Below are 20,089 nucleotides of genomic sequence, written 5' to 3' on the forward strand. Positions count from 1 at the left end.
CAACAATTAAAGGGAACAGCCATGGGTACCAGGATGGCCCCCTCGTACGCCAACCTATTCATGGGCCGCTTAGAGGAAGCCTTCTTGGTTACCCAGGCCTGCCAACCCAAAGTTTGGTACAGATTTATTGATGACATCTTCATGATCTGGACTCACAGTGAAGAAGAACTCCAGAATTTCCTCTCCAACCTCAACTCCTTTGGTTCCATCAGATTCACCTGGTCCTACTCCAAATCCCATGCCACTTTCCTTGATGTTGACCTTCACCTGTCCAATGGCCAGCTTCACACGTCTGTCCACATCAAACCCACCAACAAGCAACAGTACCTCCATTACGACAGCTGCCACCCATTCCACATCAAACGGTCCCTTCCCTACAGCCTAGGTCTTCGTGGCAAACGAATCTGCTCCAGTCCGGAATCCCTGAAGCATTACACCAACAACCTGACAACAGCTTTCGCATCCCGCAACTACCCTCCCGACCTGGTACAGAAGCAAATAACCAGAGCCACTTCCTCATCCTCTCAAACCCAGAACCTCCCACAGAAGAACCACAAAAGTGCCCCACTTGTGACAGGATACTTTCCGGGACTGGATCAGATTCTGAATGTGGCTCTCCAGCAGGGATACGACTTCCTCAAATCCTGCCCTGAAATGAGATCCATCCTTCATGAAATCCTCCCCACTCCACCAAGAGTGTCTTTCCGCCGTCCACCTAACCTTCGTAACCTCTTAGTTCATCCCTATGAAATCCCCAAACCACCTTCCCTACCCTCTGGCTCCTACCCTTGTAACCGCCCCCGGTGTAAAACCTGTCCCATGCACCCTCCCACCACCACCTACTCCAGTCCTGTAACCCGGAAGGTGTACACAATCAAAGGCAGAGCCACGTGTGAAAGCACCCACGTGATCTACCAACTGACCTGCCTACACTGTGATGCATTCTATGTGGGAATGACCAGCAACAAACTGTCCATTCGCATGAATGGACACAGGCAGACAGTGTTTGTTGGTAATGAGGATCACCCTGTGGCTAAACATGCCTTGGTGCACGACCAGCACATCTTGGCGCAGTGTTACACCGTCCGGGTTATCTGGATACTTCCTACTAATACCAACCTATCCGAACTCCGGAGATGGGAACTTGCTCTTCAATATATCCTCTCTTCCCGTTATCCACCAGGTCTCAATCTCCGCTAATTTCAAGTTGCCGCCACTCATACCTCACCTGTCATTCAACAACATCTTTGCGTCTGCACTTCTGCCTCGACTGACATCTCTGCCCAAACTCTTTGTCTTTAAATATGTCTGCTTGTGTCTGTATATGTGTGGATGGATATGTGTGTGTGTGCGAGTGTGTACCCGTCCTTTTTTCCCCCTAAGGTCAGTCTTTCCGCTCCCGGGACTGGAATGACTCCTTACCCTCTCCCTTAAAACCCACATCCTTTCGTCTTTCCCTCTCCTTCCCTCTTTCCTGATGAGGCAACAGTTTGTTGCGAAAGCTTGAATTTTGTGTGTATGTTTGTGTTCGTTTGTGTGTCTGTCGACCTGCCAGCACTTTCATTTGGTAAGTCACATCATCTTTGTTTTTAGATATATTTACAGACTTCTAGTTAGAGATAATCATTAGATTCACTCCTGGTATACAGTACTTTTTTTTACAAGTAACTTATTAAATAATGTAATGCCACATTGTTCATTCGTATCTCACTATAAGTCACTGCACACACTATACACACATTGTATCATAACACCACACACACACACACACACACACACACACACACACACACACACACACACTGGTGATCTCTTGGTTGCTAATAATTACAAGACTAATAAAGAATAAAAGAGCGGTTGAGGCCACGAGCGGTGGATCACATCTCTACGTGTTTGTGGCACATTATTTGTTTTGTCTGTTATGTCATCGTACCAGCGCAGGCACATGTGCGTGATTGATAAATTGTCTCTGTGTAAAGTTATAAACTGGTGTAGCGTGGAACTGTGCTTAGCTGGAACATTGATTCAGGTGTCACTGTAATTAGCTAACAGAGCACTACTAGAACCACAGTGGGACAATAAAAATATTTTCCAGACTATAAGTAAAATCTGTATTAAATTGAAAATTACAAAGTAAAGAAAAACATCATCTCATTTGACTGTATGAGCAGAAGCCAAATCCTAGAGACTTGGTGGATGAGCTGAGAGATTGCTTTGCTAAAATAATGGAAATAATACACAGTATTTTAGACCAGTTGCACTACTGTGTCAACTTTACAAATTGCTGGAAAGGTCGATTTTATATCGTCTATCACCTGTAATTGACCTCTTACTTCATCAATCTGTATTTTGACGTGGCAAAAGCTATGGACAGCAGCTAAATGTCACACAGTTTACAGATGATGGATTTGAAGCTCGTAAGGTGACAGGAGAGGTACTTGTCGACTTATCAGCCGCATATGACCAGTTACTTCTAGCCAAGGTCTACAGCCTGGCTGAGGATTTTAGCCTAACTAGGCTCATCATCACTCGCAGATTCTTCACCGATATCTAAGATCACCGCAGCCGATGGAGACTGCAGAAAATCGGCCTCCAGCAGGGAGTGTGCTGGCTACAATTCTGTTCGATGTGTACACAAATGACTCACCCTTAGCACCCAACAGCAGTAGCTTCTTGTATACCAGTGGCCTTGTTCTAGCCACCCAGAGCACAGATTTTGAATCAGTGGATAACACCCTCATGAATGCCTTTAACAACTTTCCAAATACTACAACACAAACCAACTTCAACCAAATCCCACAAAGGCACAATGTGTGCTTTTCATTTGAGAAACGGGAAAGCTAGTCCAAATTAAAGATAGTATGATCAGGTGTTGAAATGTAACACTGTCGGATCCCAAACAATGGTTCCAATGGCGCTACACACTAAGGGACCTAACATCTGAGGTCATCAGTCCCCTAGACTTAGAACTACTTAAACCTAACTAACCTAAGGATATCACACACATCCACGCCCGAGGCAGGATTCGAACCTGCCACCGTAGCGGCTGTGGGGTTCCGGACTGAGGCGCCTAGAACCGCTCGGTCACAGCGGCCGGCTAGATCCCAAAAATCTGGAAGTGAAACTAGATACAGTTCTTGCTTTTAAGAAGCAGTGTATGAACTGCAGGGCAGAGGTTTCCACCAGGAACATTCTCTTATGGAAACGGGCTGGATCACAGTGCGGTAGACAACCTGAAACTCTACGAATCTCTGCTATGCCACTATGCCACTCTGTGATAGAGCAAGCATATCCTCTTTGGTACACTTCAAAACACTCCAGACAGGTGGGCATAGCTCTCAGTCACACATGCAGAGTCATAACAGGCTACTTTAATCCACTCCAGTCGGACAGCTTTACCACCTCGCAGGGAATATCATCAGCTCCTGTTCGAAGAGAAATAGCCGCGAATGAGAAAAAAAGGTAATTGAGCAGAAGAGAACGCTTCCTCTGTGTGGGTTGCGAACTGCAAACCGCAGCGTCGGAAGTCAAGGAGTTTCCTTAGAACGTCGACGGCACTTGAAACAACGGCTGAAAAAGCTAGATTGCGACTATGGGCAGCTACGATTTACATTCTCCATGGCTGGAAAACAGTTTCAGAAACTCTGCTTCCAAGCTGTGATGAGAAATGGACGACTTGGAAGTCCCTTAACAGACTGAGATCTGGAGACCAAAGATATTTGGCAAGATGGGTTACACCGATCAAGATGATATTTAGTGTGACTGTGGAAAAAAATCAGACTGTTCATCATATGATTCAATGCCGGCTGTGTCCAGCCTCTTGCACACAAGATGAATATCAAGCGGCAGAAAATACATTGGAAGTGGTCAAGTTTGGGCAAAAGTAATCTAGTCATAATTGTGTTTATAATATGTATGTTTCTGATACGAGAATACATATGTTCACAATTAAACAAAACTCAAGTCAGAGGAAAGCTTGCGTTGAAAGCAATCTATGAAGCCTAAAATGTTCAGTGCCGGGCGAATGCGAGAGCTAAGGTAGCGTCGAGAAGCAATCGTAAAGAAAATGAAAATACGGCGCAAAACGATTTCTTAGCTCGTCAATCGGGCATACAGCGGCCAGCGACAGTACAGACTTGTGATTTATCTATTCTGTAACCGTTCTGCTAAGCTGTGTAACCATTGTATTAACAGTAGGAGTACTGGACTCCGCCGTACCAAATGTTCAAATGTGTGTGAAATCTTATGGAACTTAACTGCTAAGGTCATCAGTCCCTAAGTTTACACACTACTTAACCTAAATTATTCTAAGGACAAACCACACACCCATGCCCGAGGGAGGACTCGAACCTCCGCTGCGATCAGCCGCACAGTCCACGACTGCAGCGCCCGAGACCGCTCGGCTAATCCTGCGCGGCTCGCCGTACCGCTTGTAGTACTATGTGGGTCATTTTTGACCCACAGTAGAAAAAACACCGTTTTATTCTTATTTGGGTGGTGTTTCGAGTGTCTTCATGTTGACAATACGTCTCTAAAATGAATAGTGCACTGTCAGACATAAATTTTCGGAAGTAAACTTTTATTTTATTTTAAATGTTACAGAAGAAATTCCACAATCTTTCATCAAACGTCGTTAAAACAAGTAGGTAAAACAATGTTATGGTGTTTTTTTTATAAAAAGATTGAAACAGATTTAAAACATACGCGACTGCAGTCTTTCTCGGCGTATTCCACTGATGAATTCTTCTCGGGTTATCAGCCGATTGGGGCGTCATCTTGTCGCAACGTTTCAATGAGTTTCGTGCCCATCATCTTCTGGCACTTAGCAGCACCATCTGTCAAACAAATCAGTAACAGTTTGCACTGTACGCGCTTGAGCATGGTCCTGCAAAATGATGGTCATCACTTCTGTCTCTAAGCTGGTCGTAGGTTGTGTTCCAAAAATGGACAGCATAGAGACAGAAGTGATGACACTTTCTGCAGGACCTGACCATAATTTTGCAGGACAATGTTCAAGCACGTACAGTGCAAGCTGTTACTGATTGTTTGACTGCTGGGGCTGCTAAGTGCTGTGCCACTTACTGCACTCCCCTGACTTAAGCCCTCTTAAATACAACACGATTTCTAAACTGAAGGAAACACTTTACGGCATTCGATTCAGAACTGCTACAAATTCGTCGGGCAATAGACCGCACCGCTCGAACTGTCAACACAACTGGCACTGCTAAGAGTATCATACGACTTTCACAATGCTGGCAACGGGTTATACAAAATGCTGGTGACTAATTTGATGGTCATTAAAACTTTGAAACACGTATCTACACACCTGGAAATTGAAATAAGAACACCGTGAATTCATTGTCCCAGGAAAGGGAAACTTTATTGACACATTCCTGGGGTCAGATACATCACATGATCACACTGACAGAACCACAGGCACATAGACACAGGCAACAGAGCATGCACAATGTCGGCACTAGTACAGTGTATATCCACCTTTCGCAGCAATGCAGGCTGCTATTCTCCCATGGAGACGATCGTAGAGATGCTGGATGTAGTCCTGTGGAACGGCTTGCCATGCCATTTCCACCTGGCGCCTCAGTTGGACCAGCGTTCGTGCTGGACGTGCAGACCGCGTGAGACGACGCTTCATCCAGTCCCAAACATGCTCAATGGGGGACAGATCCGGAGATCTTGCTGGCCAGGGTAGTTGACTTACACCTTCTAGAGCACGTTGGGTGGCACGGGATACATGCGGACGTGCATTGTCCTGTTGGAACAGCAAGTTCCCTTGCCGGTCTAGGAATGGTAGAACGATGGGTTCGATGACGGTTTGGATGTACCGTGCACTATTCAGTGTCCCCTCGACGATCACCAGTGGTGTACGGCCAGTGTAGGAGATCGCTCCCCACACCATGATGCCGGGTGTTGGCCCTGTGTGCCTCGGTCGTATGCAGTCCTGATTGTGGCGCTCACCTGCACGGCGCCAAACACGCATACGACCATCATTGGCACCAAGGCAGAAGCGACTCTCATCGCTGAAGACGACACGTCTCCATTCGTCCCTCCATTCACGCCTGTCGCGACACCACTGGAGGCGGGCTGCACGATGTTGGGGCGTGAGCGGAAGACGGCCTAACGGTGTGCGGGACCGTAGCCCAGCTTCATGGAGATGGTTGCGAATGGTCCTCGCTGATACCCCAGGAGCAACAGTGTCCCTAATTTGCTGGGAAGTGGCGGCGCGGTCCCCTACAGCACTGCGTAGGATCCTACGGTCTTGGCGTGCATCCGTGCGTCGCTGCGGTCCGGTCCCAGGTCGACGGGCACGTGCACCTTCCGCCGACCACTGGCGACAACATCGATGTACTGTGGAGACCTCACGCCCCACGTGTTGAGCAATTCGGCGGTACGTCCACCCGGCCTCCCGCATGCCCACTATACGCCCTCGCTCAAAGTCCGTCAACTGCACATACGGTTCACGTCTACGCTGTCGCGGCATGCTACCAGTGTTAAAGACTGCGATGGAGCTCCGTATGCCATGGCAAACTGGCTGACACTGACGGCGGCGGTGCACAAATGCTGCGCAGCTAGCGCCATTCGACGGCCAACACCGCGGTTCCTGGTGTGTCCGCTGTGCCGTGCGTGTGATCATTGTTTGTACAGCCCTCTCGCAGTGTCCGGAGCAAGTATGGTGGGTCTGACACACCGGTGTCAATGTGTTCTTTTTTCCATTTCCAGGAGTGTATTTTATGCGAGCTGTAAATAAACAGTTGCCACTATTAAAGTTCCAACCCTCGTATTCGTACGAAACACTTGTTACGATTTCATCCAGACTTTTTCACGAAAAATCTACAGCACGGATCTGAACTGCACGCGCACAATTTTTACAGAAGCATCCACTATCATGCTCGGCTAAAATGCTGAGAGAGAATTAATACGGTCACAGTGAACTTTTTAAACTGTTCTGTTGCATTCTCGTGAGCTTCTAAGCGAGGACAAAGTACATTAAGGAAGTATGAGGGGATTTAGGCTTTGTTGTTGTTGTTGTTGTGTTCTTCAGTCCTGAGACTGGTTTGATGCAGCTTTCCATGCTACTCTATCCTGTGCAAGCTTCTTCATCTCCCAGTACTTACTGCAACCTACATCCTTCTGAATCTGCTTAGTCAATTCATCTCTTGGTCTCCGTCTACGATTTTTACCCTCCACGCTGCCCTCCAATACTAAATTTGTGATCCCTTGACGCCTCAGAACATGTCCTACCAACCGGTCCCTTCTTCTACTCAAGTTGTGCCACAACTCCTCCTCTCCCCAATTCTATTCAATACCTCCTCATTAGTTTCGTGATCTACCCATCTAATCTTCAGCATTCTTCTGTAGCACCACATTTCGAAAGCTTCTATTCTCTTCTTGTCCAAACTATTTATCGTCCACGTTTCACTTCCATACATGGCTACACTCCATACAAATACTTTCAGAAACAACTTCCTGACACTTAAATCTATACTCGCTTCTTCAGAAACGCTTTCCTTGTCATTGCCAGTCTACATTTTATATCTTCTCTACTTTGACCATGATCAGTTAATTTGCTCCCCAAATAGCAAAACTCCTTTACTACTTTAAGTGTCTCATTTCCTAATCTAATTCCCTCAGCATCACCCGACTTAATTCGACTGCATTCCATCACCCTGTTTTGCTTTTGTTGATGTTCATCTTATATCCTCCTTTCAAGACACTGTCCATTCCGTTTAACTGCTCATCCAAGTCCTTTGCTGTCTCTGACAGAATTACAATGTCATCGGCGAACCTCAAAGTTTTTCTTTTTTCTCCGTGGATTTTAATACCTATTCCGAATTTTTCTTTTGTTTCCTTTACTGCTTGCTCAGTAAACAGATTGAATAACATCGGGGAGAGGCTATAACCCTGTCTCACTCCCTTCCCAAGCACTGCTTCCCTTTCATGCCCCTCGACTCTTATAACTGCCATCTGGTTTCTGTACAAATTGTAAATACCCATTCGCTCCCTGTATTTTAAACCCTGTCACCTTTCGAGTTTGAAACAGAGTATTCCAGTAACATTGTCAAAAGCTTTCTCTAAGTCTACAAATGCTAGAAACGTAGGTTTGCCTTTCCTTAATCTTTCTTCTAAGATAAGTCGTAAGGTCAGTATTGCCTCACGTGTTCCAATATTTCCTCGGAATCCAAACTGATCTTCCCCGAGGTCGGCTTCTACCAGTTCTTCCATTCGTCTGTAAAGAATTCGTGTTAGTATTTTGCAACTGATAGTTCGGTAATTTTCACATCTGTCAACACCTGCTTTCTTTGGAATTGGAATTATTATATCCTTCTTGAAGTCTGAGGGTATTTCGCCTGTCTCATACATCTTGCTCACCAGATGGTAGAGTTTTGTCAGGACTGGCTTTCCCAAGGCCGTCAGTAGTTCTAATGGAATGTTGTCTACTCCCGGGGCCTTGTTTCGACTCAGGTCCTTCAGTGCTCTGTCAAACTCCTCACGCAGTATCGTATCTCCCATTTCGTCTTCATCTACATTCTCTTCCATTTTCATAATATTGTCCTCAAGTACATCGCCCTCGTATAAACCCTCTATGTACACCTTCCACCTATCTCTTTAATTTTCCTGTAGGCAGTATCTATCTTACACCTACTGAGATAAGCCTCTACATCCTTACATTTGTCCTCTAACCATCCCTGCTTAGCTATTTTGTACTTCTTGTCGATATCATTTTTGAGACGTTTGTATTACTTTTTGCCTGCTTCATTTACTGCATTTTTTTATTTTCTCCTTTCATCAATTAAATTCAATATTTCTCCTGTTACCCAAGGATTTCTACTAGCCCTCGTCTTTTTACCTACTTGATCCTCTGCTGCCTTCACTACTTCATCCCTCAAAGCTACCCATTCTTCTTCTACTGTATTTCTTTCCCCCATTCCTGTCAATTGTTCCCTTATGGTCTCCCTGAAACTCTGTACAACCTCTGGTTCTTTCAGTTTATCCAGGTCCCATCTCCTTAAATTTCCACCTTTTTGCAGTTTCTTCAGTTTTAATCTTCAGTTCATAACCAATAGGTTGTGATCAGAGTCCACATCTGCCCCTGGAAATGTCTTACAATTTAAAACCTGGTTCCTAAATCTCTGTCTTACCATTATATAATCTGTCTGATACCTTTTAGTATCTCCAGGGTTCTTCCATGTATACAACCTTCTATCATGATTCTTAAACCAAGTGCTAGCTATGATTAAGTTATGCTCTGTGCAAAATTCTACCAGACGACTTCCTCTTTCATTTCTTAGCCCCAATCCATATTCACCTACTATGTTTCCTTCTCTCCCTTTTCCTACTCTCGAATTCCAGTCACCCATGACTATTAAATTTTCATCTCCCTTCACTACCTGAATCATTTCTTTTACCTCATCATACATTTCATCAATTCCTTCATCATCTGCAGAGCTAGTTGGCATATAAACTTTTACTACTGTAGTAGGCGTGGGCTTCGTGTCTATTTTGGCCACAATAATGCGTTCACTATGCTGTTTGTAGTAGCTTACCCGCACTCCTATTTTTTTATTCATTATTAAACCTACTACTGCATTACCCGTATTTGATTTTGTATTTATAACCCTGTATTCACCTGACCAAAAGTCTTGTTCCTCCTGCCACCGAACTTCACTAATTCCCACTATATCTAACTTTAACCTATCCATTTCACTTTTTAAATTTTTTTAACGTACCTGCCTGATTAAGGCAGCTGACATTCCACGCTCCGATCCGTAGAACGCCAGTTTTCTTTCTCCTGATAACGACGCCCTCTTGAGTAGTCCCCGCCTGGAGATCCGAATGGGGGACTATTTTACCTCCGGAATATTTTACCCAAGAGGACGCCATCATCATTGAACCATACAGTAAAGCTGCATGCCCTCGGGAAAAATTACGGCTGCAGTTTCCCCTTGCTTTCAGCCATTCGCAGTACCAGCACAGCAAGGCCATTTCGATTAGTGTTACAAGGCCAGATCAGTCAATCATTCAGACTGTTGCCCTTGCAACTCCTGAAATACTGTTGCCCGTCGTTAGGAACCACACGTTTGTCTGGCCTCGCAACAGATACCCCTCCGTTGTGGTTGCACCTACGGTACAGCCATCTGTATCGTTGAGGCACGCGAGCCTCCCCACCAACGGCAAGGTCCATGGTTCATGGGGGGAGGTTTGTTAGCGAACGACTATTGTTGGTGCATTAAACGATTGATTAACTTGACGAAATGCCTATTTTTTTCTCTTGTGATTTAAACCATGAAATAAAAAACGAATAAAAATCGAAAGAGACACATATGAGCTACTTGCTCCGAAATTTTACATGTGCTTTCTCCCTCTGTTAAGGTCCTTGTTCAGCTACGGCAGATGGCTTATCAAGTTTTGTTGTAGCCAAAAGTTGTAGGGTAGTGTAGCAACAGCTTTACAATAGAAATGTGCGACGTGTTGATACGTTACTGCAGAGCGGATGAACTCTAGAGAGGCTGCAGCTACAATGCAAGCGTGGCTAGTAGAGAGAGGAGGGACTGACTCACTGCGCGCTTCTCGGCATGCGGGCTGATGTGTGCCGCCGTTGACGTAGAAGTCTGCGTGGCCCGACGGCTCGATCTTGCCGAAGACGCCGGCGTTGGTGTGGATGGCGTCCACGAAGTCGGCGTCGCTGGGGTCCAGCTTCCAGGAGGACTTGAGCGTCGCGAAGAACGGCAGCGCCGGGTCCAGCCCTGCATAGCGTACGAAGCGGCTCCCGTCAAGGCCACACATAGACATCACCTCAGTTGCATCTTGCGTTAGCAAATACCGAACGAAAAACGGTAGAGGCTTATCCGAGTCTGAACTTTTGCTGTGATGGTCCCATTCCATCATTTATTAAGTAAATACTGGTTACTATGACAAATGACACTAAAATTACTAAGAATTACAAGAGTATGTGACAATGGATAACAATAATATTTTGAAGGGGGGGGGGGCGTGTGGAAGTTAGTACGGACCCCAATTTTTTACGTAACATTTATTGGATCTAAAATTAAGAGTGGCGTTTATAACGCTACTGGCTCACCGCGTTACCTGTTTCCTATTAACCGAACTTTTAGCACTGTCACAGGAAGGTCAAGTATAACGCAACCGCGGAATGTCAAATGCCAAATATGACTTTAACATATGGTAAGCGTTACCCTCTGCGAGGAATTTTAAAAAGTTTGACCATGCATTAACCTAACGGATAGAGGGAAAAAAGTGGTTCAAATGGCTCTGAGCACTATGCGACTTAACTTCTGAGGCCATTAGTCGCCTAGAACTTAGAACTAATTAAATCTAACTAACCTAAGGACATCACACACATCCATGCCCGAGGCAGGATTCGAACCTGCGACCGTAGCGGTCTCGCGGTGCCAAACTAGTGCCTAGAACCGCACGGCCACTCTGGCCGGCCGATAGAGGGAATCGAACGTGAATTTCGTAAGGGTGGCAATTAGTAGAAATCAGAAAGACTATAATTAATTAATTTAATTTGTGGTAAGAGCTTCGGGATCAAACTGCTCAGGTCATCGGTCGCTAAGCTTACGCACTACTTAATGTAACAAACTAACTGACGCTATGGACCAGACACACACCCATGTGCGAGGGAGGACTCGGACCTCCAACGGGAGGAGCTGCTCGGACCGTGACAAGGCGCCTCAGACCAAGCGGCAGAAAGACTATAGTTTAGAAAATAAAGAAGGAAGAGAAAATTTACGTAAATGAAACAAAAAACGGTCACCAGCCTAATTAGGCGTAATAATGTGCATACATTATTCTCAATGGATTTATATATACTATTGCAAAAGGAACTTTCATTAATTCTTTCTTAGTAAAGTGCAATGAACACCTATAATGCCCAGACGAATTACACAGTGGTTAGCAGTAGTTATCAACAGCATAGGTTAGCAGTCACAGAAATGTAAAAAGAGACTTTACCCCTGTTAACTACAGTCATCACCTTAACCTTTAACTAATTCAGCACAAAAAATGTCCCAAAGACAACACGAGACTAAGTGCCACCTGACAAGAGTTCAAACTTAACTAACACACACACACACACACACACACACACACACACACACACACACATATATATATATATATATATATATATATATATATATATATATATCTCCATCACTAATGCAATAATATGACGCTGAAACAACACATTTCATATTCACTCCAATGTAGTAATGTTTCAGATTTCGTTAGCAAAACCAGATTCAAATTGACTTTTCTCCTTCTAGTAAAGGTTAAAATGGGGGCCCTTAAACTGTCCCTTCCTTTTTTAGTAACTCTGTTCACATTTATGAAACAACTTGCATCACATAAATACTGAACTACAACCCCACTTAAGATTATTTAGCCCTCAGTACTTTAAAACAATTTACACTAGCAACATTCTTATTAAGCTTTGGAAATAAATCCAGATTCAAGTTAAATTTTGAACAGGATCAAAATTAAGTGCCTCATAACACCACCTGTGAAGCAAGTGATTTTAACTAACCACATTTATGATCTTTAGCACTAAAAGTTAGACACATTTAAATTAAAAACAAATTATTAGTTCTTCACAAATAGGATACTCGGTCTTTAGCACTTTTAGGATAGGACCCTATTTGGTATCATGAAGTGGACAATTTCAATGATCAAACACAAATTTTGCAGCACTTGAATTATTATTGCAACAAACACACACAAGCGCACTGGTTCATACTGGTATACATATCTGTTCTCCACAGTTGTTAAAGCAGTGGCGCAATAGTGGTGGCAAGCACGTGGCAGCTATCTGGTCTCTTGTCTGGCGGCTTAATGCTCTGTTTCATCTCTTCTTGGCGGTGAGTTAATCATTTTTAGAGCAATTCCAAATGCGAGAGCACCATTTTACAGCTGGAATCACCAGACCGCCACTTACACCTTTTCTTGCGCGCCGAGCCCCTTCCATAATGGAGAGGTTTCCCTACGCCTTTTCTTTCCTTACAAAACAACTCCCTACGTATTAACTAGTTCTTTACATACAATTTTGTTCTTCCAACCATACATATTTAATAAAGTTTCATTATTTAAGCACACTGTTAAGTTAAACAAATTATACTGAAACGTCCCCTTTGAATAATTTATCCACGACTGTGCTTAACCTGACACACAATATTATTTAGCGCAACGCAATCTGACTTTCAAAAATCCCTACAAAAGAATGGCCCTGACTAACATTAACCTATACCTTTCACAAATCACTTACCTCACAAAAATCTTCGTTACTGGAACTACTGCAATACAGCGAGCGCCACTACTGCCAGCTAAATAAAAGATTCAAACTACGGAAGGCACTAACTACTGATAGGGATAGTTAGCAAATGAAAGATTGTAATAGAGAACAAACACTGTATTTACCTTAATATCATCAAAAGTCATAATATATGTAATTTCAAAACTCCGCCATTTCCTTCCACACATCCACCACTGCTGGCGGCTCACCTCTAACTGCGCAACGCTACGCGCTGTTCACATCCAGCTGCCGCTGCCCAACACTACAATGGCAGACAACAATGCAAACTACCCACAGACTGCACACTGCACAGCCAGTGATTTTCATATAGAGCGCTACGTAACGTTGCCAATAAGAAAACATAAACAGCCTACTTACAATACATCATAAAGTTCCATTTCCCTTCAGCAATTCAAGCATCTTAACTCATACAGCATAAACACTTCATATTACATATACTTAATTACGTTACATTAACTACTCATAATCGATAATGGTGTTACACCTTGAAATATTCCCACTTCGTCCCCTATAGTTTCATGAAGTTCAGACAGGCGGCACCGTTGTACGCAGACTGTAAAATGGCGTCTGTAACAGAGGTGCATTCCAAGTAGAGAGCTGTCATTGAGTTACTTTGATGGAAAACCAGAGCGTTGCAGATATTCGTAGGAGCTTGCAAAATGTCTACGGAGACCTGGCAGAGAACGAAAGCACGGTGAGCCACTGGGCGACGCGTCTGTCTTCATCGAAACAAGGTGGCGCGAAGCTGTCCGAACTCCCGCATGCCACAAGGCTGCACGCAGCTGCGTCTCCTGGCAGAACGTGTGGACATTCTAGTTCGGGGTGATCGAGGAATCACAGTCAAACACCTCTCTGCACGACAGGACGTCTCTGGTGGTAGTGCTGACACCCTGGTCCCCAAGTTGGTGTACTCAAATGTGTGTAGTCGCTCGGTTTCTCGTTGCCTAAGAGAAGCCAATAAAGAGCAATGAAGGACCATCTGTCCGGAACTGTTTGCGTGTTACGAAGCTGATCGTTACAATTTTTTGTCGAAAATCATCGGAGATGACGAAACATGAGTTCGTCACTCCAAACCGGAAGCAAAACGGCAATCCAAGGACTGACGCCACACCACCTTTCCTCCGAAAAGAAGGTCAAAGCCGCACCCTCAACCGGTGAAGTCATGGCGACGGTGGGACTTTGGAAGGCCTCTTCTCTTTGACGTCCTCCCTCTTGCGGCTACGATTAACTCTGAAGTGTACTGTGGTACCCTCAGTAAATTGAAGAAATGACTTCAGCATGTTTGTTTCCACAAAAATGCAAATTAACTCCTTCTCCGTGACAACGCATGGAGAGAAGCTCACGAAGCTTCGTTGGACTGTTCTTCCTCATCCCTGTTTGGCCTAATGAAGGATGTATTCCGTGGGGGAGCACTTCGTGGACAATGGACAGGTTACTGGTGCAGCCAGAAATTGGCTTCGACGTGGACCAGTAGAGCGGTATCTGATGTAAGGAAATATTATTATTATTATTTAAGCATCAGATTGAGAAGGGGAAGCAACATATATTTGCGTGGCTCCCTTTCCCGTTTAGAAAGTGCCGCGTACCATTGTGGAACAGTGCGAGCGGTGTGCGATTAGAGAAGTTTGCTAAGAAATTCCCGGAAGTCACTCGCACTGGAAATGTACCTAAGGGCCAGCTTAAAACTGAGTTTGACGAATATTACATGGGAGGGAATATAAGTAGTATGTTAACGTCGGCCTCGGCTGTTCTGTCCGCACAATGACACGTCGGACACGGATGACTCTGTAAAAAACTTGACACATAGAAAGTAAATGATTAAGCAAACACAAATTTAGAGTATTTGACACTATTATTACGAATTGAGACGTACATATAACAAGTTAACACTTACGTCAATAACAATGACAGAGCTTGAGTGGTTTGAAAAGTTTAGAAATCACGTAGAAATGTCCATTCATTAACCACTCTGGATATTTCACACATACTAGTCCTACACGCAACAAAATAACAGTATTTATCAATAGATTTAAACAAATTACAAATCTTAAATGATGTCTATGTAATGGCGCGTCCGTATTATACAGGAGATAAAAAGAGAGTGATATTGTCCGGCAGTGGACGATGGTTTGCGCGCTTGTGTTTTTGTAATATTTAAATGTCTTCAGAGTCTGTCTTTAATATCGACGTTTTTACATGCGCGTTGAATTAGTCTATAGTTTCCTAGGGGCATCAGTGGCGCTGGATTCATTTCTCCTTGTAAATCGTCAAAATACATCATTACAATGCGTAGTTAAATATTATGCACTGACAAATAAATGGCTCTTGGCTTCTTTCATTACTCAAATCAGTGTTTTATGTGACGAGATGTGGCGGTTTGGAAATGCAATATCTCAGTAAGGTGCGAGCATACAGGCTCTCCCAGAAAGGTGGCGCAAGGCTGTCGCGTTAAACGGAGATTTGTAGCCTAAAGAGTGGGGAATAGTATGGTGTATTGGGATCCTGAATGACGTCAACATGCTTTCATAAAAAAAGGTTGTTTTGCATTACTTATTGAACTCCCATTGTGGTTAACATGCGAGCTCGTTAGGGTTACATATTTTAATGAATACTGTTCATGTATCCATCGGTGACTTTGCAACCACTCTTGAAGACACGGAGAAAAATTATATCTCTTGATGATGGAAACAACACAGTCACAAATAAAACACAGGGTCTCCTGAACTTTAATTTACAAAGAGAAAAGAAAAAATTAAACTACGGATATATGACAACACTACACATTATGGAACAAATACCCGTCTCCATAGGTTGCACTTAAAGGTGCTACATTAGCGAAGTTACTTCCTGCCAGCTAGCAGAAACAGTGGGACAAAGTCCTGTATCTTGATTTGGGTGGAAATCTGCGTGTACTTAACTGGATCCTGCAGCGCATTGAGACTGAAAATATTGTTAAGCAAACAGTTATCGGTTCCATTGCAAAGAATGGTGTACCCAGATTGGATGGACTTACAGAAAAGTCTGTCTGGAAGAACTGTTCAGGATTCCAAAGGACTGGGTTTCAAGCGTTTCACGATGACTATAAATACGAGGGTGCGCTGAAAAGTAATGCCACCGAATTTTTTACGCGAAAACTCTTAAAGCTTTTTAAAATAAAACAAGCGTTATTAAGATTCTGCATCTTTATTTTTCATGTCTACATATTTGCAGCCCTCTATCTTTAGAAGGCTCCGAACTGCAGAGTGTAAAAAGGCGCTATTTAATGTAATTATGTCGGTACATGAGGAACAGCGAGCTGTAATCGAGTTTCGAATTTGAGGTGTTCGTCTACATAAGGAGCGCCCTCACCTTCATCATGACGATGTTAGACCACACAAGGACACTGCGACATTTGTAACAATCCGACGGCTTGGGTTCACCGTCATCGATCATCCTTCATACCATCCCGACTTCCCCCTCCGATTTTCATGTTTCCAAAATTACCTTCGAGGATTTCACTTTGATAGTAATACAGCGGTGAAAGCAGAGGTGAAGTTGCAGCTCCATCAACACAATCAAACACTCTACAGTGAGAGTGTAGTTAGCACACTGGACTCGCAATCGGGAGGGCGACGGTTCAGACCCGCGTGCGGCCATCCTGATTTAGGTTTTCCGTGATTTCCCTAAATCGCTTCAGAAAAATGCCGGGATGGTTCCTTTGAAAGGGTACGACCGACTTCCTTCCCCTTTCTTTCTCGATCCGATGGACCCGATGACCTCGCTATTGGTTCCTACCCCAAATCAACCAACCAACCAGTGACGGTTTCAACAAACTGATCTCCCATTGGGAGAAATATGATCGTCGCCAGGGTGACTATGTTGAGAAATAATTATGTAGACTTAAAGAACACAAATGTACAATGTTAATAACGTCTGTTTTATTTAATAAGCTGTAAGTGTTTTCATATAAAAAATTCGCATTGGTTTCCAGTACGGCCTCGTACTTCAGAAAACAAGTTGGGAAAAGCTGCCCTAAGCCGTTGCTAGTAAACTTAAACAGTTTCAGGCAACGGGTACAGAAATTGTGATGAAGAGCAGGATTTAAAAAGAATGGCTAAACGCCATTCCATGGAGTGCCAGTTGGTCAAAAGCCTCAGGAGAAACGTTATCCGCTAAACTGCTACCACCTACAGGGTGAGTCAGGTGGAAAGGTACATGTTTTGAGGGGTGATAGCACTAGTGATTTTGAAAACAAAACGTCATTTGCACATGTGACCTGTTCGTACCAGCTTCCGAGGTAACTAATGAAAACAATGGGTAACAGAACAAATGCAGGTGATTGTAAATGAAAGATTGTGATCTAATGTTCTGTTTAATTAGATGAATTTTCTCACAAAATATGTTCAAAACGTCCACTAATAACTCCACTGCATTTTGCAACTTTTGTAAACAGTTGCTGTGTTGCTGATCTGAGCTCATCGTACGATCTGTAACTTGAACACACGCATGTAAAATATGAACGGGAAACTCCTCCTTTGTGAAGTGTGCAATGAAATGATTAGTGAAGGCAGCAGTAAGTGGTCTAATGTCGCTTCGATTGTATTCGCATGTGAGTTCTGGAGTAGAAGGACATGCGACTGACGCCTGTGATTTTCGAACAGCTGTATGTGGCTACGGTAAATAAAAGGGCATATGTTCATTTGAAGTTTTTTGTTCAACATCACCAACACTATCAGCCCTCAAAGCTTGTACTTTTCCTCCGGACTCGCACTATAGATCTTTTATGAGAACTGTATTATATGTTTTCATAATGTTACACCGTTTACGGCAAAGAGAAAAAAATTGTGTGTGTGTTAAAAGAAAATACCGTGGTGAATGACGGACCCCGTCAGCAAGGGTGCATGTTAGTGCACAGGTGGAAATGCTGCAAGGCATTTGAATACAAATGCCTTTTGGTATTATCAATGAAAGTATTTCACTTTATGAAAAAATATTTACAGTATTCAGCTGAAAATCTTTCTGCAATAAGAATTTTTTCATTTCTATTTTGTGTAATACGTAAATTTTCTACTTCTTTTTGTGCCTCAGTTAAAAAATATATGATATACATGTTCAAATAGCAAAAAGTGTAATAAATGTGTTACAAAAAATCTAGCCGAAGTCGGTAGCGCACACCCATGCTGTGGCACTCAACTTCGAAGCAGCCAGTTCAAGTCATCGTGGAGGAACAAATTTTCAGCCCCAATATTTGTTCAGCAAGGGGTGGGGAAGCAGTGGTGTAAGCTTCCTGATCACCAGAATTTGCGCCTATGGATTGTAGTGGATTAAATTCCCAACATATATGAGTGACTGATACAGCGAAGACATACTGTTGTCGCCGGCCGCGGTGGCTGTGCGGTTCTAGGCGCCTCAGTCCGGAACCGCGGGACTGCTACGGTCGCAGGTTCGAATCCTGCCTCGGGCATGGATGTGTGTGATTTCCTTAGGTTAGTTAGGTTTAAGTAGTTCTAAGTTCTAGGGGACTGATGACCTAAGATGTTAAGTCCCATAGTGCTCACAGCCATTTGAACCATTTGAACATACTGTTGTCTGTTGTTAACACCAGAATTCCGTAGCGAAATGCAGAAAGTCTTGCGAACGATCAGTGATTGGCGCAAGGACTAGCAGCTGACCACAAAGCTAAATAAATGTAGCGTGATGGGCGCATATAAGCGAAAAGATCCGTTGCTGTCCCCTGCGCTTTTGGCGGTAAATAAATAGAAACAGAAACTACCGTAAAATATCTAAAAGCTATCGTGAGCGACCTGAGGTTATCACATAGCACTGGTTCCAGGAAAAGTACAAGGCAGGAAAAATCTCAAGGAAATGTACAGAGAGTGGACAAAAGTATGGAAACACGAAAAACAGAACACATTACTATGCACAATACGGTGATGCGATGTTTGGTTTGTGGGGCGCTCAACTGCGTGGTTATCAGCGCCCGTACGATTACCCAATCTTTGCTCAGTCCAATTTCGCCACTTTTCTGGATGATGATGAAATGATGAGGACAACACAAACACCCAGTCATCTCGAGGCAGGTGAAAATCCCTGACCCCGAACCCGGGACCCCGTGCTCGGGAAGCGAGAACGCTACCGCGAGACCACGAGCGGCGGACACACAATACGGTGTAGGGAACCCATTGGCACTCAAAACAGCTTCCAGTCGTCTCGGAATGGATAGCTATAGGTCCGCTATAGTTTTCAAATGAATTTATACGAGGCGTGTTTTTTAAGTAAGTACCATTTTGCCACACCGCGGCCGCAGCGCTGCGGTCGGCGTTCTGCGCATGCGCACTGGGTACCTACATCTGTTGTCTACCAACTGACGCCATTACAGTCTGATTCTTCCTTGTTTACGTTGTGTACTGAGTGTTTAAGATGCCTCCGATAATCGTAAATCCTGTCGACTGTGAAGTATGGGCTGTTATACGATTTCTTAGTGCTAAAGGCCTAAAAGTGATAGATATTCATCGTGAGATCTGTGCAGTTTATGGAGAAAACATTATGAGTGATGGAATGGTAAGAAAGTGGGTGAGAGCATTTAAAGATGGCCGCACAAATGTGCATGATGAACAACGGAGTGGGCATCCTTCAGTCTTTAATGAAACTTTGGTGTAGGAAGTGGACAATAAGGTGAGAAAAACAGACGAATTACGATTTCCTCCTTGTGGGATGATTTTCCTAATGTTTCTCATAATGTTTTGTATGGCACTGTGA

The 20,089-nt window shown here is 43.8% G+C and overlaps 1 protein-coding gene across 1 annotated transcript in view; it reads right to left on the minus strand.

Moving 5' to 3' along the window:
* The window catches only part of LOC126091964 (pancreatic triacylglycerol lipase-like), a 271,059-nt gene that overhangs the window by 20,381 nt on the left and 230,589 nt on the right, over window positions 1–20,089 (minus strand). The window contains exon 6 of the mRNA XM_049907315.1: window positions 10,578–10,763. Within this exon, the coding sequence (XP_049763272.1) occupies window positions 10,578–10,763 (186 nt within the window). The remainder of the gene's footprint in view (window positions 1–10,577; window positions 10,764–20,089) is intronic.

The sequence above is a fragment of the Schistocerca cancellata genome, chromosome 7 (assembly GCF_023864275.1).
Source record: "Schistocerca cancellata isolate TAMUIC-IGC-003103 chromosome 7, iqSchCanc2.1, whole genome shotgun sequence".
NCBI classification, from domain to species: Eukaryota; Metazoa; Arthropoda; class Insecta; order Orthoptera; family Acrididae; genus Schistocerca; species Schistocerca cancellata.